At 42.9% G+C, this 24,255-nt stretch overlaps 1 protein-coding gene across 1 annotated transcript in view; it reads right to left on the bottom strand.

The window, feature by feature from the left end:
* klf7b (Kruppel like factor 7b) overlaps window positions 1–13,520 on the bottom strand; it is a 74,399-nt gene extending 60,879 nt beyond the window's left edge. Inside the window, exon 1 of the mRNA XM_076081908.1 lies at window positions 12,831–13,520. Coding sequence (XP_075938023.1) covers window positions 12,831–12,932 — 102 coding nt within the window. The 5' untranslated portion in view covers window positions 12,933–13,520. The remainder of the gene's footprint in view (window positions 1–12,830) is intronic.
* Between the last annotated feature and the right edge of the window lie 10,735 nt (window positions 13,521–24,255).

Raw genomic sequence — 24,255 nt, 5'->3', positions numbered from 1 at the left:
GTCCAAAACACCTATTATCATCAGTATTATCACACAATTGTTTATAACATCAGTATAAACTGATGTTATAAACAATAGTGTGCTTCCAACTTTCTTGTAACAGTATGGAGAACAATTTCCTGTCAACATATCTAGCTTTGCGTAAGTCGTTGTATTTCTACCTCCATCTCTCTGAGACAAAGAACTGCGTCGGCAGACTCAAAGAAAACCAGGACAAATTCCCAAGGTCATCCTCCTCCACTGCATATGACCTATTTACTGTGTCCCCACTCTGCACACACACACACACACACACACACACACACACCAACCATGCATGCATAAAGAAACACTTTGACTGACTCTGAGAAGGCCTTAGCCACAGTTCAACATTATTGCATGATGACATTTAGAAGTCTCTACTCTAATCAGTGTCAACAGTTTATACTTTCTATACAGTTTATAATAATTCCATTCATGAAAAATAAAGTAGATGATAAAGCAGGGTGTGCTTTAGGGCGGGGCTACCTTGTGATTGACAGGCCGTTGCCGTGGTGTTGTCCGGTCCGGGAGTTGTTTTCATCTTAGAACTTTAACCCTTTAACAGTGTGTTTTCATTTCATAAAAAATGTTTGGTCAAGTAGAAAAGAATTCTGGAGAACAACAAGCATGCCCAGTTTTTGACCTCCCATACTGAAAAAATGTCATGAGCTCCATTTCAAAAGGCAGGTCCAAGTTGCTCGGCTCTGTTCACTCCAGAGCAGACGTTGGGACATTTAGGGATTCAAGAGAAAGCAGTAGCATGGTTTCTTTCGCTTGTCATTGCTCGCTACACAACATGTTTTCACCTTTTAGTCAGGTCTCAGGAGGTGACACTGGTCGTTATTCAGATTGCCTGGGGACAGGGCGGTGCACTTATTAGGATGAAAATATGTCTGACTTATTTCAGGCTACCTGAAGAGCAAAAAAGAAAGGTCTAATTTAATGTGACGCACTAGTCTGCTAGATCAATGTGAAAGCAGCGACAAATGTTTGTGTGTGCGTGTGTATCCTGGATGCTGTACTGTGCAAGCTAGGCCTTGCCAAGCCGGCACAAACACACACACGCACACGCACACACATATACACTCACTTCCTCTGCCACTGTCAACATCCTCTGCACACTATGGATGATGTCATTACCAAAACACACACACACACACACACACACACACACACACACACACACACACACTGTACATGTGAGTGGCCTGGTGGCTGTTGGTGCGGCACAGGAGCTCAGAACTAAAGAGACAGGAAGAGAGTGTATACCTGACCAGATGTGCAGATATTAAACTAATTTGCAAAAAAAAAAAGTCTGCAAATTAAAATATGAATCAATGTGTTCATTAACTGGAGCTTTGGGAAGACTCTCAGAAGATCATGATCATGAAAAGAGCTGCGGTACTTCAAAACATCTCAGAGCTGCTGGTTTTTGTTATTTTCATGACGTATTTTCTCTCCTCCGGCCAAACGCCTTGTCAGCCTCTCGCTTTTATTATTTAGTTTTTGGGAATTCTGACAACATTTTAGTCTGGCAGTAATAAGAGAGAAGAAAAAGAAGAAGAAGAAGAACAAAGCAGGTCCTATAATGTTGTTGTTTATTTGGAGTAATGTGTTTCCATCAGCCTTTATTGCATCTTCTCTTTGCTGAAACATCAACTTTTCCACTGCAGACCAGAGCAAAAACTCTTTGCTACATTGAGACTTTTTTTTAAAAATTCCTACCCTTTCCATTCAGCATTTTGTGATGTGAAAAATGCGCATAAACAAAAGGTTTGCAGAAGGGAGGGAGAAGAAAAGACGGACAGACAGAGAGCGAGAGCTGGGTGAGTAGAGAATGGGGAGGGTTGGTTGGATAGACGCCAGGTCACAAGGCTTTATCCCTGAGCCAATCGGTCTGCAAACACTGGCTCAGCAGGATGTAGAGACACACAAACACACACACAACACAACGCACCTGTGTGTGTGTGTCAACACAGCTCAGCCTGTGATCGCAAGGAGGATTGCTCTTAATAAAAAAAGAATGAAATCAAACACTGCTCTGTTGTGAAATAACTTCCCAAATACAAGTGTGTTTAACCAGTAAATCCAGTCTCATAACAGAAAACAGAGGAGTTATAAATAAAGTAAAAACTATACTGAAGTAACATTCAATCAACAATACTTTACTTTCCTGTACTCCTGTAAAAACAAATATTAGTTAAGTCACCATTAACAAAACTGGCAATCTGAGAGATAAACCGACATTTCAAAGACGCGATCAACAATGCAATCAAGTAATCCACGACAATGTATACTATAATCTGATTGCCCACTTTTTAAATGTAATCCGGGCTATTTATTTTTTGTTATCTGATTATGTAATCCTGATTACATTTAATCAGTTACTACACAACCCTGTATCTGTCCAGCTGACTAAACAGCCCTGCAGTTGTTGAGCTGTGACAGCAGTCGTCCCCCGCTACATTCTTTGCTAAGCTACAGGCTAAACACCCACTTCTACCGAAAACCACAGAGATTAAAACTGATATCAGTTATCTCATCTGACAGCAGGTAAAAACAGCGAACAAGCACATTTCCTGCAATGTTACTTCTGTCTTCAATACAGACAAACTACACAATGGCTGATATCCGCATTGTGCTAGCAGCATGGAGATATGAATGGGTAAATCTCCTTGTAAACTCTAGTAATCGGGCTCCGTGGTGGAGAGCGCTGGAGAGTTGCCCTCCATAAAAAATAAATAAATAAAATAAAACACACACTCATCTTGAAAGATCAGGGCTATGGCTTTCACAGTATAAGCTCTCTCCAACGCGAGTGCAGTTCATTTGTTCTGCTTTCCTGCCGCGGCAGTCTGACTGCTCACATTCTTATCTAATCTCTGCCACCGTAGACTGACTGCCTTATTCACTTACTGAATTATGGGTACCACGGGCAAATGTGTGTGTGTGTGTGTGTGTGTGTGTGTTTTACTCAAGTGATTTCAAATTACGAGGACAAGACAATAACTGTGTGTGCGTGTTTGGAAGAACGATAAAAAAAGAAAATGAATGAATGCAGTGATTAGAGCGGCTCATATTGAGGAGAATATTGGCACCAGCTTCCACACTATAGGAAGTGAATGTGCATGTTTGTGACTAAAGGGTTCTGTTTTTACAGATCTGACTTCTTTTACAGCTTCAAGTGTTTATTTTTTTGTGGTAGTCACTGGACAAGTATCTTAGAGTTATGACCATTAAAATGCTGAAAATAATGCCTCATAATGTGTTTAGAAATCATATTTTAAGATACCCATCCATCCATTTCCTGTAATGCTTGCCCTGTTCAGAGTCACAGTGGGCCCTAGTCAGTCCCAGCATGCAGTGGGCAAGAGGCAGGTCACACTTGACAGGTTACCAGTCAATCACAGGGTTTCTACCAATCGACCTGAGCCTGGCGGGTTCAGTTCAAAAATGAAACCACGAGCAACTGAGAGGTAAAAAAAAACCATGTCAGCCTCCTGCTTGCAATTCCACGTTGTTGTTTTTGGGTCATTTCTGACAGCTTCAATGCGTCCCGTTTGCCCCAAAAAAAGATGACAAAAGTGTCAAACCTGTGAAACTACGACTGCAGGAACCATCATTTCTGACCCTTACATCTAAATGATATTAATGTAATGCATCAAGTTTCACTTGTGAACAAACCTCTGCTTTAGGTTTAATTCCCATTAATCTGGCGTGACTGTGTGGAGTAACCATGTCGGAAGACGATGCAGCGATGAATCATTAGAACTGGACGAGTGTCAGCTTTGGCCTATTGGTGTGACACTAGATGAAGAGCCAGAGGATCACCAAAGTCATTAATCCTTAAAGGAACATGGAGTCAGAGGATCAAATTTCATAGCAACTCACGTCATGGTTGTTAAGATATTTCCCTATAGACCAAAGTGTTGGACATGGCAGGCTTCAACATTGTCAACTGTGCGTCAGTCAACAAGTCCAAACGTTTTTACATGATACAAGAAAAGCAACAAAGCCAATGCATTTAAAAGCTGGAACCAGCATATCTCCATTTTTACAAGATGAGTTGCACAATCATTATTTGAACAAAGTTGTTCTTTTAATAGATTTGCATATTTTTCCAACACTGGAAATATGTTGAGGTATTGCCACATGATGACGGAAGCAGTACAAGTTGACATTCAGGAAATATCATGAATTGAGTTTTAAGTTTCATTAAAAAAGTGTTTATTGTTTGGATTGCATAATCAGTGGCTACATCCCCTTCTTCTCTTCACCTCTCCCTCTCTTTGTCTTCCTCTCTGTCGTCTCTTTCCTCCTTTTCTCTTCATTCCTTTGTTTTTTTCTCTCTCGACTTCCTCATTTTATTCCGTCTGCTATGACTGTGAGGAAGCAGCTGTGCACCACAGACAATTACATAACTCGGTGTGTGTGTGTGTGTGTGTCTGTGGCAACGCAGGAAGGATGACCAGAGAGACAAGAAGAAGATGGAGTGAAGAGAGGACTTCCTGACTAACTCTCACCTGTATGTATGCACCTAACCTCATGCTTTGTGTCTACTGGTGTTTTCTTTCTTCCTCATTCTTTCCCCCACTTATACACTCCCCCCACCCCCCATCCTTCCCTCCGTCCCTACATACAGAGTTACTGGGCTGTGAAATGTGAAAAACTGCAGCATGCATGGCAATTCATTATCTTGTCAAACTTCCGAAGGCCAGCTTCAGACCACGGGGAGAGAGAAAGAGTGAGAAACACAGAGAGAACCTTAGTTGATGCAGTGGTCCTTGCAGTGGGGTTAACAGGTTACCGAAGAGAAGAGAGGAAGAGGAAACAATAGACGCTGTACATGTGAAGCTGCACCGCCGGCTGAGCGTCTTATGGCTGTTTTGATCGACACCTTGGTTCATCTATTTGTGTAAGTAGTACTGGGTCTCATTGTTAATGTTTCAGTACAAACAAACAAGTCATGGAGAACCCAATACCCCCGCTCTGATGAGCAATTTCATTCCAAACAGGATCCTGAATGACTTTTTTCATAGATTTAGTGAATTGGCTGCAGCATTTTTTTTAAATAATTGCTTTTGAAAATCACTTTGCAATTCATTTTGGTAATCTGTATCCCGAAATTGTCAGTAAGTGGAAAATGTTGGTGATAAAAGTAATTATAATGCAGCCCAGCCACCACGAAAACATGTTGGCATTGTACGTGTTTATGTCAAATACATGACTTTCACCCAGGAGACTGCTGTGTGTCCTGTGTGAACCCAAAAGGAAACGTTAACTTTACGCTATGTAACCTTATGAGGCTTGTTATAGGTTTGCTTAGGCACATTATTCTGTATTTACGGTAGTTACGTTGTTACATAATTTTTTTGTGACATTGTTACATTATGTTGTGACATTGTTACATAACGTCGTAGGGTTACGCTACATTGTTACGTTACGCAACATTGTTACGTTACATAACATCCTAAGGTTACAACGTTACACTGTTACATTATGTAACATTGTTACGGTATGTAATATTGTTGCGTTACAACGTTATGTTACATAACATCGTAAGGTTACAACATTACAATATTACATTATGGTGTTGCATCACGTTGTTGAGTCACGTTACGTTATTGTTTAAACACAAAACATTATATTTTTTTCAAACCGTAACCAAGTAATTTTGTAAACAATCGTTTTACGAGACAAAATCATGATACGAGTCTGATATGAAACGTATTTCTGAAACATATTTTTGGTTCAGAAATGTTGAAATGCAACGTATTCCGATGTTTGCAAAATTGTACAATGATAACATTTTTTCTGGCAACAGGGTTGCTTAGTAATAATAATAATGAATAATAAAACTCATAATCATTATCATAATCATAGCCAATGAGTATGCCCAATGAGAGTAAACAAGTCCTTTAAAAACTGGAGAAGACTTGGAGAAGGCTTTCGACCGGGTCCCTCGGGGGGTCTTGTGGGGGGTGCTGCGGGAGTATGGGGTGCCGGACCCGTTACAACGGGCGATCCGGTCTCTGTACGGCTGCAGTAGGAGCTGTGTCCGCATTCTCAGCAATAAGTCAGACACGTTCCCGGTGGGTGTTGACCTCCGCCAGGGCTGCCCTTTGTCACCGGTCCTGTTCGTGATTTTCAAGGACAGGATATCTAGGCGCAGCCTGGGGGCGGAGAACGTCAGTTTCGGGGGTCTCGGGATCGCCTCTCTGCTGTTTGCAGATGATGTGGTCCTGTTAGCCTCCTTGGATCATGACCTCCAGCATTCACTGGGGCGGTTTGCAGCCGAGTGTGAAGCGGCGGGGATGAGAGTTAGCACCTCCAAATCTGAGGCCATGGTTCTCTGCCAGAAACCGGTGGATTGCTCCCTCCAGGTGGGGACGGAGTGCCTACCTCAAGCGAATGAGTTTAAGTATCTCGGGGTCTTGTTCACGAGTAAGATGGAGCGGGAGATCGACAGGCGGATCGGTGTGGCTGCAGCAGTAAAGCAGGCGCTGCAGCGGACTGTCTTGGTGAAGAGGGAGCTGAGCCGGAAGGCAAAGCTCTCAATTTACCACTCGGTCTACGTTCCTACCCTCACCTATGGTCACGAACTCTGGGTCGTGACCGAAAGGACAAGGTCGCGGCTACAAGCGGCCAAAATGAGTTTCCTCCGTAGGGTGGCCGGGCTCAGCCTTAGAGATAGGGTAAGGAGCTCGGTCATCAGGAGGGAACTTGGAGTCGAGCCGCTACTCCTTCGTGTCGAAAGGAGTCAGCTGAGGTGGTTCGGGCATCTAATTAGGATGCCTCCTGGATGCCTCCCACTGGAGGTTTTCCAGGCACGTCCAACTGGGAAGAGACCCCGGGGAAGACCCAGAACACGCTGGAGAGATTACATCTCCCAGCTGGCCTGGGAACGCCTCGGGATCCCCCAGAATGAGCTGTAACATGTTGCCGGTGAGAGGGAGGTCTGGGTCGGCCTGCTTGGCCTGCTGCCACCGCGACCCGACCCCGGATAAGCGGAGGAAAATGGATGGATGGATGGAAGTCCTTTAAAAATGTTTAAGTGTAACCTATATGGCAGTATTTCCTCCCAGGCTCTGTAACATATTCAACAAGCTCCATAAGTCAAATGCTCAGGCTGAGTTGTTGTGTTATTGATGCCTCAGCTTTGACACAGAATCATGTTAGAAATACTTAACAGAGATCTGAAATGATGGGGGGGTTGTGGGGGAAATACACAACCTGAGAGTGAGCCCTGCCTGAGGGTAACGTTTTGCTTGTATTTGACCGGGGCGGGTTTTTTTAAGCAATTCTGAATTGAATGATTTAATGTGGAAAAACCAGCAATCGATTGGTGAAATTTGTGACCGTTTCTTTTGCAGAAATACCGGGAGGATTGGACAGAAGAGCATGCGATGGTCGAATCTGCCGTAGACACAACACTTACAGCATGCACTCTTGAGAAAAAGATGCATGGCTGTATAGGTTGCAGGCTTGTCAGGCCTAATGGAGACGCCGTATATCTGTAACACCGAGCCGGTTGGTCTCGCATAGTGCTGTAACGACGCCACGGCAAATAAATCAATCAGCCTGAAAGGAACTACAGACACGCAGAGCATATAAAGCGAGGGACAAGATGAGACAGCGGCTGCGGGAGAGTCAGCCGGTTTGAAGCAGTGTGCATGCAGTGTCCATTTACTGTTTAGCATGAGTCCGTAAATGCAGATCTTTACTCACAACAAACCCATAAAACCTAAACCTCTGCTTCAGTTTCCATCTCCGTCGACCCTTTGTTGTCACTGTCGATCTTCCCCTCTAACTCATCAGACTTTGGCAGGGCTCTGCTTTGAAATAAATGGATTATATCTAATTGGGAAGTCTGGGTTTGCCATTTTATCCTTGGACACTCCACACACACACACACACACACCAAACACACAAATCCCTAAAGCCCATCACATCATTCCAGACCTGCAAAGATGCAGCAATTATATGCAGAACATGGGCTCATACTGTCATAGGCAACAAGGCTGGTAGACAGGTGAGAAAAGAGTGAGAGAGAGAGAGAGAGAGAGAGAGAGAGAGAGCGAGAGAGAGACAGAGAGAGACAGAGAGAGAGAGACAGAGAGAGAGAGAGAGAGACAGAGAGAGAGAGAGTGTGTTTGTGTTTTCCACATGTTTAGCCATGATGCAAAGCAGCTGATAAAAGAAGCCAGTACAAGGAAACAAAGACCAGGAGAGTGATGCAGGGACAGACAGGGAAGATAAATGACACACTCAAATCTGGTCGTTTGCTTGTAAGTGTGTGTGTGTGTGTGTGTGTGTGTGTGTTTGGCCAAGTGTGTGTCTGTTTCTCCGTCCGTCTGACAGCAAACGGCCAATTACTGTCGAAAGTGGCGGGATGAGTCCTGCCAGACCATAGCTTTCCATTAGTGCATGCCAGCCGAGCGTGTGTGTGTGTGTGGAGTGAATGAGTGAGACAGAAGGAACAAGAGTGGAAAAGATGTGGGTGCGCCTGATCTCAGTGTGTGTGTGTGTGTGTTTGTCTCTCTCCTCTCTCTGAAATTGTCCCCACTAGTGCAGATAGAATTGACAAAACAAATCTTTTCCCATCAGTTTTGGCTTTCCATCCACAATAACAGCATTTTTCACTCTGAAAAGCTGAGCTTGTAGCAAAAACAATAAATCGCTCTCTCTGGAGTCCTCCCGTTATGTTGCGGGTCAAATTGACCCGTTTCAAAGTTTGAAAATCTAGAAAAAATATTTTAAAGTACTTTTTCTGTATGAAACTTCTTCTGCTTGCCTTAATTAGTGTAATCAACGTTTTAAAAAAAAGAGGTTCATATCATGTATTTGCAACCCCCCCCCCCCCCCCCTGCAGGTTTATATTACAGAGATAATGCTCGGGTCAATTTGACCCGGCAGTGAAAGTGGAGGCTATAAGGGGTCAGAAGGGTCAAGTTCAGACCATTTCTGTCTTTGAAAATGTAAGACAAAGTATTTCTTACTCCCCCCACCATGTTTCACCCCATTTCACACACACACATGCACACACACACACACACACATTCTCACACATTCACTTTCTCACTACCCCACCTGTGCGAGAAATACAGATACTATTTTGACTTTGACGGGAAAACTCCGCCCACACTTAGCAGTGGAGGGGCGAAACATACAAAATGGTTGCTTGGGAGTCCTACCAACATTACACTCTGCAGATACGTACAACACAGCAGCTTACTGTAGGACAACATGAGCAACAGAAACAAAAGGATGACAGCCCTGGAGGCTCTGGGGTACATCCTTGATCACAACAGTGAAATAAAGGAGGATGTGTCTGAAGATGAAGACCATCTTGAGGTCAATTCAGATTATAATGGTACCGATTATGAACCATCAGATGAGGAAACTGATATACCTGTTCCTCCAAGTGAGACATTCATGTCAAGAAATTGTGAAATACAGTGGTCATCCTCACCCAATACACGTCAGCCAAGACTGTCTGCCAAAAATATTATAAAGACAGTCACTCGTGTGCTGTGTAGACACAGATACAGACAACCGCATACACACACACACACACACACCTCGTTCATTGTGCTCATCTCTTGTTAATTTTTGTAAATGTCTGTTTTTTAACACTATAAATAATTCAATACAAATCCTTATGACTCACTTGGCTTGATTTTGAGTGAGCGGGTCAATATGACCTTGAACATCACAGGTGTCTCATCTTTATTTATCTACATCACCCCATGAAAAAAAGAAAGTTTCAAAATGTAAAAAAAAAATTGAAAAAATACATGTTATGGTAGACTAACGCAATTTATATCTAGGTTTTTCCAATGTACCTAAAAGATAGTTTGAACATGTATTTTTCATGAAAACGAGTGAGTTATCCTAATTGAACTATGATCTATGGAGGGGTGAATAACTCCATTCCACTAAATACTCATTGAATTGTTAGTAATGGAGTTGGTGATGAGGTACAAACTATATTTATTAGGATTGTTTGGTTTCTGACAACTTTTGGATGATTAAACATGTACCGGGTCACATTGACCCGCAAACATCATTGCTGTACCTGAGAAACGAACATAACAGGAGGGTTAAAACCTCACGTAGTAGTTTCTACGTGTCAAATAGAGATGGGCAAATACGATGGAAATGTGTCCTTAAAGCAGTAATATTACATATATCTGCGCGTTCAATATAGACAGAGGATGTTGTTAGCCTAGCTTAGCACAAAGACTGGAAGCCAGCGGAAACTGCTAGCTTCCAACACGAGAAGGGGATAAAAAAATGGTCTTCCATCAGCTCGCCTTTACCTGTTGCATCTTGTTAGCTAGCAAGCAGCAGCCACCAGTCAAGAGCTATAAAACTAATAGCCACCATTAGCCCTTTGCTTATTAAACCAGAGTCTTAGCAGAATTCATTCATTTTGGGGGCAAAGTAACTCCACATAAGGCAGACAGACACTCTTGACAATAAGCTTTTGCCAAAAAAAGTTGCCTTCTTACAAGTCCAGCAGGCCTGAAGCAAGTTAGCATTCATTAGCACAATGTGTTTCTGTCCACATGATGAAAAACAATCTCTTCTCAACTAAATCCTGATAAGAACACAAACATGCATATATACATATTTTTTAAATCATTCAACAAGACAGCTTTCAATTGGCTCCAATTACCACAAGTTGTTGCAAAGGTAACAACTAATGGGGATCCGACTGAACAAACTCTGAGACTGCACTCATGTCTTTTCAGCCACAAAACAGGTGCCGACGTAGACTTTTGGTATTAGCCTCAAAACTCTGCTGTCACTTTGCTGTCCAATCTCAAACGATACCTCACAGTGAACTCTCGTTGTGGTTGAACAGTATTCGTACTAAACTGAAACATGTACAACTGTTTTCTACAAATATAAGTGCGGATAAACTGAGTGGAATTACTTTTCCCCTCCGGTTTGACATTCCCCGTCTTCAAAAAACTACTTTTCCAGCCATTCTGTGGAATAGGAGACATGACATCAAAACCTGTCAAACTCTATGAAAGCTCTCAATCATTTAATAATGTCATTACAGACGGAGGGGAAAACGACTAAAAATAGGACAACGCGATGTGTGAATTTGTGTCAGTAAGACAGTCAGGGAGGAGAGATGCAGTCTGGGCTTCATTCAGGACTATGAACACACATACACACACGGTCCAGAACTCCTTCAAATACACACGGCGAACCAAACCAACCCCGTCCCAGTGGATTTTGTCCCGTGCAGGGACAAAGACTTTGGGTGTATTGGTTCACAGAAAATTTAATAGCAAATAAAAAGGTGGTAACACACCATCACACACGCGGCTGAAGATGCCTTCCAATTAACAGCTTCCATTTCTCAAGTTCAAAGGGAGGGGGGGGGGGGGGGGCAATTGAGGGAAAATAGTTGTATCACCCGATTCTCTGTTATTAAATCCTCATCTCTTGAGTCTGAAACCATGAGAAAAAAAGGTGCAATTTCAATGTTTCGAACCCCTGCAGACCACAAAAAGGACCACGTGGTCCTATGTGGTACACATGATAAGTCAATGTCTCAGATAAAGGTTATGAGACAGACTCTCATGCTTAGTCTAGTGTATGTTCTATAGTGGGTGATGATGCATTATTCAGCGGGATGATCTGCAAACAAACGGCAGCAGATGTGGATATATTATTTAAGAACAAGTCACTTGCTATTAAGCATGCGTCCATCTTCCACGGCCTGTGTGTGTGTGTGTGTGTGTGTGAGAGAGAAATCCAAACACATCAGGCTGTCACACTGGTCTATCAGTGATCAGATCAGTGGCACTATAAAACACTGCATTCTCCATCATGAGCTCAGACTGCAAAACAAAAATCACTCCACTTTCACCTTCAAGCAGCTCTAACTCAGAGTCTCAACTGTTAATCAAGTCTATCCTCTTCTCTTTTAAACTCTACAACCCGCTCAAACTTTCGATTGTCACATTTAAAAAATAAAAAGGTAAAATATTCACCAAATAAGTAACTTAACAGCTCAATTTGATTATCATTAGACCAACAGGAAGTCCCTAAAATGATGCTCTCTTAAAGAAAGCTACAAGAGAATCACAGCATTTCATATTACCAATATGCATGGGATTAGTAAGTGGTTAAACAGCTGGAATTTATGCTTTACAGACCAATATGAAATGGTAGGTACCAACATCCTCCTTTAGGGCAAAACTAGAGGAAAATCGGTATTTGCAGCTACCTGCGTTTTAGAGTTTGTTTTTCCCCAAGCAACGTTAAAACGCCTTTTTTAGGGTTTAATCCACATCTGAATATCATCATTGGGGATTTCACGGGACAACAGCGTCACCTTCCTGCTTTTACATTATTGATGAAATGGTTTGGTTAACCTTTAAGTGTGGTCAAGGTACCGTTCGTTTGTAGTAGGGGGGCGTGTGCGTAAATGTTAAGATGGTTCGAACGTTTTTACGCATTTTTTAAAAACAAATTGCATTAGTGCGTGAAGCTCTGTCTGTATCATTTCCCTCCTCCTCACCTACTCGCTCTCTCTGTGTGTGTATGTGTGTTTTCTCCTGTCAGCGGACCTCGCTGTGTTTCATGTGAGCGAAAAAAAAACGCAACTACACGGGGCTGCTGCTGCCGCCGCTCCGGAGCGCTCTGGTGATGCAAAACACTATACAAACACACACACACGCACGCACACACAAACACCAACCAGCGCACACATAGTATTTTATCCCGGTTTCTAACCCCTCCAATTTCCCGGAAAAATAAGAGAAAAACGCATCATCTCTGACCTGCTGCCAGTTCTCCTCCAGGGAAGGCATCGCGGAGAAATAACCAGTGTCATGAACGAGTTGGAGTTCCTGGAAAATACTGTAATTCGCCAACACATCCATGCTTGATGCAAAAAAAACAAAGCAAAAAAAACAAACAGGAAAAAGTCGGTACAGAAGTCCGGAATCCAAACGATTAAACACGCACTTCTTCTGTCCTCCTTCTCAGACTTGTCAGGTTGAAAAGAAAAGAAACAAATGCTGGGAGACAACAAATCCAAGCTGGTGCAGATGAGCGCACCTGAGCACTTTTATTTATAAAAAAAAAAAAAAAAAAAGCTCGCAGGAAAGAAAGTAGTTGATTATTTTATCTTTTTTCAACGCTATCCCCTCTCCTCTCTGCTCGCTCCGTCACGCCTCTCTCCTCGGTCCGCGCTCGGAGGGGGGGTGGGGGGGAGGGTGGCAGATCTATTTCCGCATTGCCAGATTGCCAGTCGGTCTCCGTGCGAGCTGCCAGGTTGCCAGGTTTGCTTCCACCAGCAGCAGACTGGACCGCGCTGCAATCCAGGCGACCGGCGCGCGCGCGAGAGAGAGAGAGAGAGAGCAAGAGAGTGAGTGAGTGAGAGAGAAGGGAGGAGCGGGAGGGAGGCAGGGAGGCAGGGGAGGGGGAGGAGCCACCTGTCAGTCAATTTCATGCGTGACCTAATAAGGTAAATAGGGTTGATGATGTCACTGGCGTCCAATTAAGGAGGCGCTGAGACTGAGGGAGAGGGTGTGGCTGTATGGGAGGCGGGGAGCGCTATTGGCTGCGGGAGCCTGTCAGTCCGGCCCTAGATGGCGGTGATGGGGGTGAGTTATTTTTAGAGGCCTATATAAAACCATACAGCATTCCTCTCCCAGTCATTACAGGCAGCACGGGCAGAGAGGAGAGAAACCGCGAGCTCCTGAAGCTGCCGCTGCTGCGAGGAAACGGCGGACAAATAAGACGTAAACATGTGTGTGAACGTGCAGAAAAAAAGCAGCAGCTGAGCATCAGCAGTGATGTTGGAGATGAGAAGTTTTGATTATTATTTTCTGAGTTGTGATGGCTGCAACACAGAGACTCCTCCACGTGGTTTCCATGCTGGTGATGTCCCGCATAGGAGAGCAGGGACTCGGTGGATGGAAGAGCTCAACGCCATCCTCTCACCTGTCTTATCTGGAGGACCAATGGCATGATTTTGATGCCACGCTATCAATATAAAGGCCTATCACTGTTGCCAAGCGTCACTGTATGAACTGACACACATGCCACGTGCTAATGGTCAGTGGTGGAGGAAGAGTTCAGATTTTCTTTACTTGTGCCACACTGCGAGTAAAAGCAATCCAAAGTTCTACTTGAGTACACATAAGTAGATGTACTCAGTTACTTTGTACCTGTGCTATTGATGCAAGAAATGACACAAGATGTGCAAACGGTGGCGAAAGAAACAGAGGATACTCACTCAATGTAATAATGTAGTAAATAAGAAAAAACGTGTCAGTCAGGAGCCGTCATTGTTCCAAACGTTTAACATTTGGGTGATGCCTTCCCAAATTATTTTATTTTCAGATACGTACACAACTTTCAGTTAAAAAAAAGGGTCAGCACTCTGTTTTATGATGACCCACTGCTGACATCATAGCCACCTCCAGCTTTATGACGACACTCATGTGACTTACGGCAGTCGTTGGAAATAAATTAGCAGAATTTCTTCCATGGTTTTTTATCCGACATTTATATCTGCAGTACACTTTTGAGCCACATGAGGGAGCCTGATTGTTCGTAATGTTCTGATAATTGTAGCCTATTTATAACGTTGGATAAAATATGAGAGACTAGCGTATTCAGTTTGTTATGAGATAATCTGTAAACTCTCCCTAAATGCATTCATTTATTCTCATTAATAAAGTATTCACTATATGTATAGGTTTACAATAAGTTAATATGTTGTGATTTATCAAAAGTATATCTTTTATATCTTTTTCAGACATATTCAAATGTCTGGTTTACCTATTCAAGATAAAGTTAGGTGATGCGGAAATGGCAGCAAAAGACGGTCAGAAACGTTCACGGTTCACAGCAGAGATGCGGGGGCTAACCAAAATATCATGCTTTAGCTAATAGACAACTGGCCCAAATCTCCAGGTGAAATTTGAATTTAGGATTATGTTTAGCACGTGCTGAGCTTTATTCGGCTGTATCAAATGTAATTATTGGTTTCACGAGCACCAAAGTAAAAGAAAATTCACGTATCAAACTTGCCATTATGTCAAACAACTCGGGGCGAAGACACATAAGTGTTTAAAATGGGATTCATCTGACATCATTTTGACTTAAAAATCCTCATCTTAAGTGATTTTGTAAAAAATTGATGATTACTGATACAAAATATTTTACTCCTCTGCTAGTGTAAGTTTTACTTCTTTACAAAAGAAGAATGAAGTGTCTTGAAATTAAATAAATTATATCATAAAAAAGTTGATCTCACTCAAGTTTTCTAGTTTTGGGGCATTTGGTTTGGTGTTTTGGGGATTTCTATACCTCAGTATACGATTTTAGATTCTGATAGCTGTATGTTGATGCTGTACATTAGTTGGTTTAGATAATGGGTTTAGAACCAGTACATTCTTACTCAATAACTGTATTTCTCTGCACACATTAATTCCCTCATGCCTCTGTGATTCTATCATCCCTGTACTGTTCACTTTCATATTCTTTCCAGTCCCTGTTGCTTTTTTGCCCTCTTTTCTTCAAATTTCCTTGCATACTTCATCTGTTCCTTTTACAGTTAAAAAAAAATGAATTTGTTTTTCCTGAAACCTGCCTCCACCCTGGACACTGTTGGTGTGACTGACATGAACCCAGCTACTCTTACAAATGACATTAATTGGATTAATGAGGATCCAATAATTAAAAGGTCAAAATTCATCACTGGAATGGGATGACCCGGAAAACACTGGTCTGATTTTGACAAAAAAAACCTGGAGAGCGATGCTTTCTGGCACATTGAAAAAAATAGCTTCTACTGATAGAGGTGGTGTTATAAGGTCAAAATATGTGCTATTAATCCGTCTACGCTTACACCTTTCCGTCTCTTATGTAACAGCCGCATGATGTGTCGCCCACACTGACAATTTGCGTGCTAGTGAGTTAACACTTGCTTTGTGTTGTTGTCTGCTCGAGCTTCTTCTCTCTCTCTCTCTGAGCTTCTTCTTCGTGTGTCTCGTCCCCCGGGGGGGGGGGGTGGGGGGTGGAAATGCTGCCGGTCTCTGAGGACAGCAAGGGCCAGATGGCTTCTAGATCGGCTGTTTCAGGACATTTTCCCTATTGATTTCTACAGCTTAGTCTGCCACTGGAAGAACAGAGGAAGGGAGAGAGGAAGGAGGAGGGAGCCAGGAAGGAGATGGCGAAAGTGTACATGTGTGTGTGTTGTGGGGGTGGGGTTTTGGTGAAGTACAGATCAATACTACGAGTGCCAATGAGAAGCCCTTAACAGACTCACATGCAACATCTTTGTGATATTCAACATTAAAGTATAAAACAATCATGATCTGCTTTATTCTCATAATTGCAGGTCCACAACAGCCTCCTAGTATTACACCTACTTATTCTATTTATTGTACTACCTCCCACTACTGATCCCATTATTTATTTTTATGGCTGTATCTTTTTTTATTGTGTAGAAAAGGGAGTACAAAACAACTTCAGACAATTACATAAACACATATACGAGCCAAGAAATTATACAAAGTCAGACAGGGACAAGAACAAAGGGAACATAAGGACAGAGGAAAATAACATAGGTTTAGACTGAGGAGTATAACAGTGAGAGGTGGAGGTCCAGCAAAATGTATACAAGTGTATGTGTGTGTATGTGCGTTTGTGTCACGGGGTGTGGTGGAGGACTCAAATGCAGACCAGAAGTAGAGTGAAGCAGGTATTTAATGAAAATGTGAAAACAGAACAGAAAACTTACAGGAACATAACAGGGAATCCACGGACGAGACAAGAGACGAGGAGGGAAATCCAGCAGGACGAGGCGGGGCGGGGCGAGGCAGGCAGGCAGACGGGGAAACCCGGGAACAGGACGAGCCAAACGGGCGGGTAGACATGAAAATGATCTGGCAGTGAGTGTGTGTGTGACTGGGGTTTAAATAGTGATGCAGCAGAGTGAGCAGGTGAGAGTAATAAGCTGACGAGGTGGGTGTGACTGGCAGGTGCACTGAATAAACGGATTAGGTGAGTGAGAGATGGAAAAAAACAGGATAATGGTGGCAGAGCTGTGACAGTTTGTGTCCATTTACGTACAGTATGTGTGATCCATTTGATGGGTGAGTATGGTGTGTTGATTGAGGTTAGGTAATAATATGGGATATATTTAAATCTACACAAAAATACACAAATACAGTACATCTACACAAATATCCCTATATATATATATATATATATACAGTATATATATAATGGTTCACAAAATTCTCGGTTTGGTTCAATACAATACAGTGGTGCCACGGTTCGGTACGTTTCAGTACGTTTTCAATACAGCAAATAAGTAGAAATGCCAAATCCTCGCTGGTGAGACCAGTTTTGGCGACTTTCTCGCTAAATCTGGCGACTTTCCAAACCCTCATACAGCCTGCCTTTTCCACTCCAAAGTAGAGTCTCATACCCGTGGCTATAAATATAACAATTGCGTGGCGATTGCTTTAGCCCTGTTCGAATCGATAGGGAGTAGCTACCTAAACGCTGCAGGGAGAGTTTGTAGCATGTGTGCTGCTGTTGGTTTTCCTGCTAATCTAGTTTAGCGTAGCGTGCTTCTCCCTGAACAAACGTGGCTCACCAGAGTACAATGTTGTTCTTCCGTGGTGGGAGTGTCAGACAGCATGCTGCCTGTTACGTCGGGTGGTTTGCCTTAATTTTTTGTTTGCTCATTAAATCACCATAAAATATCCTTCTGCTCCAGTGTCTCTCTGCGTTTGGGTCCATCCCCTACTACCAGTTTTTCCCACACCCTGACACTAACCCTACCACCACTACTACTACAACTACTACTCCTACCACAACTCCTGCTGGTGCTACACCTGGTCCTCCTATCATAGTCATAGTCATAGGTCATAGTCTTCCTCCTCCTCTTCCTACTACTGCTAGTCGTCCTCCTCCCAGTCCTAGCCCATGTTCTCCTACCATTCCTCCTGCTCCTCCCACCTCTGCCTCCTCCTATAGCCCTTCTCGTCCTACCATTCCTAGTCCTAGTCTCCATCCTCCTTCTCACTCTACTAGTAATACTGCAAGTACTCCACCTACTACTACTTTCACCATTACCAGTACTACAACTGACCCGTTTTCTGTTGTTATTGCCGTACAATTATGAATGCTAAGATGACAGTGACTACTGCTACAGTACTGCTACGGCTACTAGCATTATTACCTGTACTCTTACTTCTGCTACTACCATTACCACTACTAAAACCGCCTCTTTCACCCATTTTTTCTACTATAACTACGACTGTGGTTATTATCAATACCATTCATATATCATTATTAGCACTATAACCAGCACCTACATCCACTCTATATTGTTCTTTGACCCTGAACTCGGATTTCTTTTTCTTCCCCTTTCTTTTTCGTCCCCTCTGTTGTTGCAAATCAAGACGGAGATAACTTATTAAAAAGACACAAAGAGGATTAAAAGAACAGAGCAAAAGTAGTGAAAGAATTTCACAGTAAAATGGATAAAGTAATTCCATGTTTTCAGTTTCTGGCTAAAAACCAGAAACACCATAAGAGGAGAAAATATAAAACCTGAGTGTGTGTGTGTGTGCGTGTCTTTCTCTACCACACAACCTTTTAAAATCTGGGCATCGCTGCCCACTCAGTGTTGTAATCGTATTATTGTGTTGTTTTGGCACGGAGACGGACTGGAGGGGAGAACGAGAAAAAAGATTCCATCATCTAATCAGGGCTCAAACCTCAGGATACTAAACTAGAAATTAGGATTACTATTGAAGAACAGCATGTCTACTGTTAATTTTTTTATGAATCAAACAAATCTTTAGTGGTTTTATCTTTTATATGGTTAATATAGAACCATATATATACACATGGTAAAAAAAACTGCAGTGAAGTGAAATTGTACATACACAAAGTCAACACAAAGATAAGGCCATACAAATGTAAAATAATCCTAGGGGGGGATGAAGTAAACTCATAAACATCCTGCAGTTTTTAAGAGCACACCATTTGTGTTTGCGCACACAATCGTTATATCTTTGCTTCAGTCACTCAAACCAACCCTTATCCTGCTTTTGAGAATTACGCCGGCTCTGTTCCTCAGAAACAAAAAGGGAAACCGAGGCATGTAAACATCTTATCCAGGTTTCTGATCACTGTCTGCTGCAGTATCTGTGCAGGTGCAACTAGAATCCGTCTTTTTTTTAATCTTCAGACTCGTATAACTGCACACCCTCGAGCCTTCTTCAGCTCCAACTGGCTGCTGTGGAGTCCCGTTCTTTGTGAATCTTTCACTCACTCGCATTCTATTTCAATTATTTCTTTCCTGAGAAATCCAACAGTTGGAGGAAAGAGGTGTTGTAATATGTGAGAGGCTGACTGAAGACATCCAAGGCATTCTGAGGGTTTTGTAGTCATGATGGTGGCAGACATCGACGACAACAAGACATTTTCATGCTCTACTCCAACTTGAGTTTATTAAAACCTTAATCACCTGACATGTGACAACTATTTCCATCAACATGCACATTTTTCTTTCTGACACAGATGCTCATTTAGCGTTTGTTTATGCGACGCACCCACCAGCGGCATTGCAGGTAGAGCAACTGACATAGTATAAAAAGGAAAATAGACCTGGACAGGTCAAACAAACAGGACTTTCGTCTAGGAGACCGCTGTTCGTGTCTTGCGCGAAACTAAAAGTACAGTTGACATCTTGCAACGTGTCCTCATGCAACGGTTCGCTTGGTATCTTACGAAAAAGATATTCCTAATTTTTTCCAGCAACTTATGTAAGTCTCCGCTTATTACATGCATACGGTCTTTTTAAAATAAACTTTCCTCGTCACAGGAAAGAGATTTTTGTGGTCGTTATAGTTCCTGATTGATGATCACATTGATTACATACGATTTGCTTGCGTGGGGTATCTATGAATTACAGAGCATTCAGTTTTTTGTAGGTATAGTTACGAACGCTGGATGTGAACAGGCTGCATTTTGTCAGTCGAGTTGACGTCAACCAAGTTCTTTTCCTAAGTGGTTTTGTTGTCTTCCTGTGAAGACGGAAGCTTTGTTTTGATACGACACTATGCATGTTACAAGCGTTTATTGACACGTGCAAATCTAACGCCTTGTGGAAACCTAGAGCGTCAAAGTTTGACGCTTAGGGCCACTGACCAAGCTGCTGTTATTTGTCTCATTGTTGTGAGAATGTGTTGCCGGTGTTGACCGTCCCGATTATAAAAAGGACATGTTTAAAAATGTTCTTGATGAAAAAAACAACACGCAGCATCTGAAAGAAAAGGTCAACAATTGACCTTTACTTAAGCCCGAGCGCCCCCCTTTTTGGGGGCTGTGGAGAAAGTTTAGCATATACTGTCGGAAAAAATGCACTTATCACAAACGAATATAAGGATGTTGCACATCAGATTAAACAACAGAACCTGGGCTACAAAAATATGTAAGCCGTTTTGACATGCTCCAAACACACCTCAAACAACAACTAAATTAATTACCAAATATCAAAATCCATATAGCGCCACCTAGTCAACCCACTCGCCACATTTCTGGCTCTACCACTGTGGTATTTTATGCAATACGCACACACAATATACAAAAGAAAGCAGACACTCCACAGATTCCGGACATATACATCAAATCCAGCTACAATAAAGCATCAGCGAAATATGAGCCAAAGAACACCGACAAAAGAAATCGCTTCATCAAATGATACCTTTGCTGTTCATCGATATGTTTATTTTCCCGGTAATTCCAGACTGAAATACGGTAGACCTACGTCCTGTGTTACACTAAAATCATTCCGGGCATTTCTACGTTGCTGTGAGTCCAAGCAGGAAGTCTGAGAATCGCCTTGCGTCACAACCAGCATGTCTCACAGGACGGCGCCCTGCTGATTCCGATTGGCTAACAGTGCTGTCAATCTCATTTTGGTCGGTTTAGCTAAATTCTATTGGCTCTAACGCTTCAAATGAGGTGTCAATCACTGAAATCGACCAATGGATTGCTGAGATAGAGCCCTGCGTACTCACAGGGGGCTGACATCGAGAACAACTCCAGCACACAGAGAGGACTCAGAGAGGATTCTGGCTTTCAAATTAAAGCCAAAACTGCTGTATTTGGATGTATTGAACACCATTAGTGATATACAATTGAAATATATAGTTTGGTACATGAGAAAATTCAAATGGCACAGACGGTGCCAAAATGACCATTTTGGAGACCTTGCCTGAACTCTCTGTACTAAAACCTCTCTAATTTTGTTCTGCTTCACTTTATCAAAGTCAAACTTTGCAGAGAGACTGTTCACATATCGTGCTATGATTTGGGAGAGGTTTAGACCTGCAGCTGCATCATTCCAAAGATATAATAATCCTGTAAGGGTTTTTATTTTTAGGTGGACCTGAAACTTTTCAATTTGTTCTGTGTCCCATTTTCATTTACTCTTAACCAGTAACATAGATACTGATATTTACACATCTGAACAAATCTCACAAGTGTTCCCTTTATTATACCCCCAAAATTATTGAAATAGACGCTGGGTCTATTGGGTATGCAATTTTCGAGCAGAGCCCTAAAAAATAGGTCCATTTTGAACAGGTTTTAACTAAGCACACTGTGAGCTTAGTTACCCAGCGTTGGTCTTTCGGGCTTGGGATATAACTGCATACAACTCAATAATGAGAAAAACTCAGGTCATATTTCAAGTCAGAGCTTGCATAAAAAAAGTTTTTAAGGCAGAAAACTGGAGCAACCGAGCAGAGAGGGACCCTGAGGCGGGCCTGAGGCCTGAGCCGTCTCCTGCCTCCAGAGAACTACATCACAAACACAAAGTCCTCCTCCCTGCAGAGTGGAGCGCACAAAACCCTGAGTCAAGGTGGACGACGCACCGAACAACACATAGACCTGATGTCCCACTGGCCCCGACCGGAGGAGACGACACAGACACCTGTTTCTGCTGTGAGAGTCACAGCTGGATTACTGAGCAGGGCGTCAGGATGTAGCGGGAAGTCTCGGTCTGCCCGAATGAACCAGAGGTGAAACCACAAGCTCTGAACCATGAGCAACATAAAATAAAACGCAGGAACAATTCTGCACGCAGCACAGTAACAGCTTTGAAATACAACAGAAATATAGCGTTCAGTGGGGCTGGTTATAATAGTAAAATACATCCCTGTGAATTTTCAATGCGTTGAACAAGGTCTTTATTTTGAGAGTTTGTTTTCACCTTCTTGTATTGGTTAAATCAGGGCCAGAGATTGGTGTGTAGGTCATGACTTTGACAAATTTTTACAAAAGTTTAATATTACATGTTAGTTTTTATTCAGTTATTTTTAAGTCATCAATCAAGACTGACAACATATCAACCTTGAATGGTCCATGTAATGACTTTAACAATTAACCATTTTTATATATTAAAGCCACTGGGGGGCGAACGGGAGAACTTGTTCGGACGCGTGTTCCACAAACATTTCAATGTCCAATGCGCTGCCTTTCTTTAGATCCATTGATCCTTTTATTCAAATACATATTGGCACCGTAACAGAATACAGGATACTTTAGAGCAGACATGGGCAAACTACGGCCCGCGGGCCGGATACGGCCCGTTGGGCGTTTTAATCCGGCCCGTCAAATATTGGTACAAAATTGTCCATACTATAGCAGCAGAGCTCGAGTCTACAGTCGTGCAATGTCTACAGTGACTGTAGACATTTACGCGTCCTCATTGGTCAGTTTGACTGTGGACTACCAATTGGATCGGAGGAACCGACTGCAGACCACCAATCACAAGTGGACCTGCAAATCTTGACTACCATCATGTTAGAGTTGCGAATCCACCCACAGCGTTGACCCTGCAGTAATTCTGGTAAGACTGAAATATTTTTGTCTTTATAATTATTTATACAAAACACTGTTCATACTGCACAATTGTCTTTTGGTCGGGTGGAAAAAAACGGACATATTGTTAACTTCGCCGCTAGTTCACGTTTAGCAGCTCTCAATAACATCTCTTCGAAATTGTATTACTGTCAATATCCATTTTATCTTGCGTTAACCCTTGCATATACGGTTCAAATCCTGATGCTCGAGTACGGGCCGGGTCCGATAAGATAACGTTAACGTTATCTAGCGTCTCTAAATATAACCTCTTAAATCATTATTACGAATGCCAAATATTCTTTGCATCCAAAAACAGTCCCTCATTAATCAATAGATAACCAACTATTAGCCAGTGTTCCAGAGGTTACGGAGACAGTATTTCTGAGGGTTTAAATTCGTTCTTTTAATAATTTACGTGCTTGCTCGGGTGTTTATTATCCATCAAACGTTATATTATTAAAGACAAGAGAATGTATGAACGACAAAGACTTCTGTCAGCCTATTTTTTGTCTCCGTTGCTGTGGTTATGACGGGTATACGGAATATGGAATAATAGAAGATCCATATTTCTGATGTCTTACTCTTAGTTTTGCCATGAGTAAGAACATGAAACTTATCCAAAGGGAAGCTGAACATCCATCCATCCATCCATTTTCCACCGCTTATCCGGGGTCGGGTCGCGGTGGCAGCAGGGCAAGCAGGCCGACCCAGACCTCCCTCTCACCGGCAACATGTTCCAGCTCATTCTGGGGGATCCCGAGGCGTTCCCAGGCCAGCTGGGAGATGTAATCTCTCCAGCGTGTTCTGGGTCTTCCCCGGGGTCTCTTCCCAGTTGGACGTGCCTGGAAAACCTCCAGTGGGAGGCGTCCAGGAGGCATCCTAATTAGATGCCCGAACCACCTCAGCTGACTCCTTTCGACGCGAAGGAGTAGCGGCTCGACTCCAAGCTCCCTCCTGATGACCGAGCTCCTTACCCTATCTCTAAGGCTGAGCCCGGCCACCCTACGGAGGAAACTCATTTCGGCCGCTTGTAGCCGCGACCTTGTCCTTTCGGTCACGACCCAGAGTTCGTGACCATAGGTGAGGGTAGGAACGTAGACCGAGTGGTAAATTGAGAGCTTTGCCTTCCGGCTCAGCTCCCTCTTCACCAAGACGGTCCGGTGCAGCGCCTGCTTTACTGCTGCAGCTGCACCGATCCGTCTGTCGATCTCCCGCTCCATCTTACCCTCACTCGTGAACAAGACCCCGAGATACTTGAACTCCTTCGCTTGAGGTAGGCACTCCGTCCCCACCTGG

The sequence above is a fragment of the Anarhichas minor genome, unplaced genomic scaffold (genome assembly GCF_050575085.1).
Source record: "Anarhichas minor isolate MPS153535 unplaced genomic scaffold, ASM5057508v1 ptg000087l, whole genome shotgun sequence".
NCBI lineage: Eukaryota > Metazoa > Chordata > Actinopteri > Perciformes > Anarhichadidae > Anarhichas > Anarhichas minor.
The sequence above is the reverse complement of the archived record's forward strand: the minus strand, read 5'-3'. Positions and strand labels throughout refer to the sequence as shown.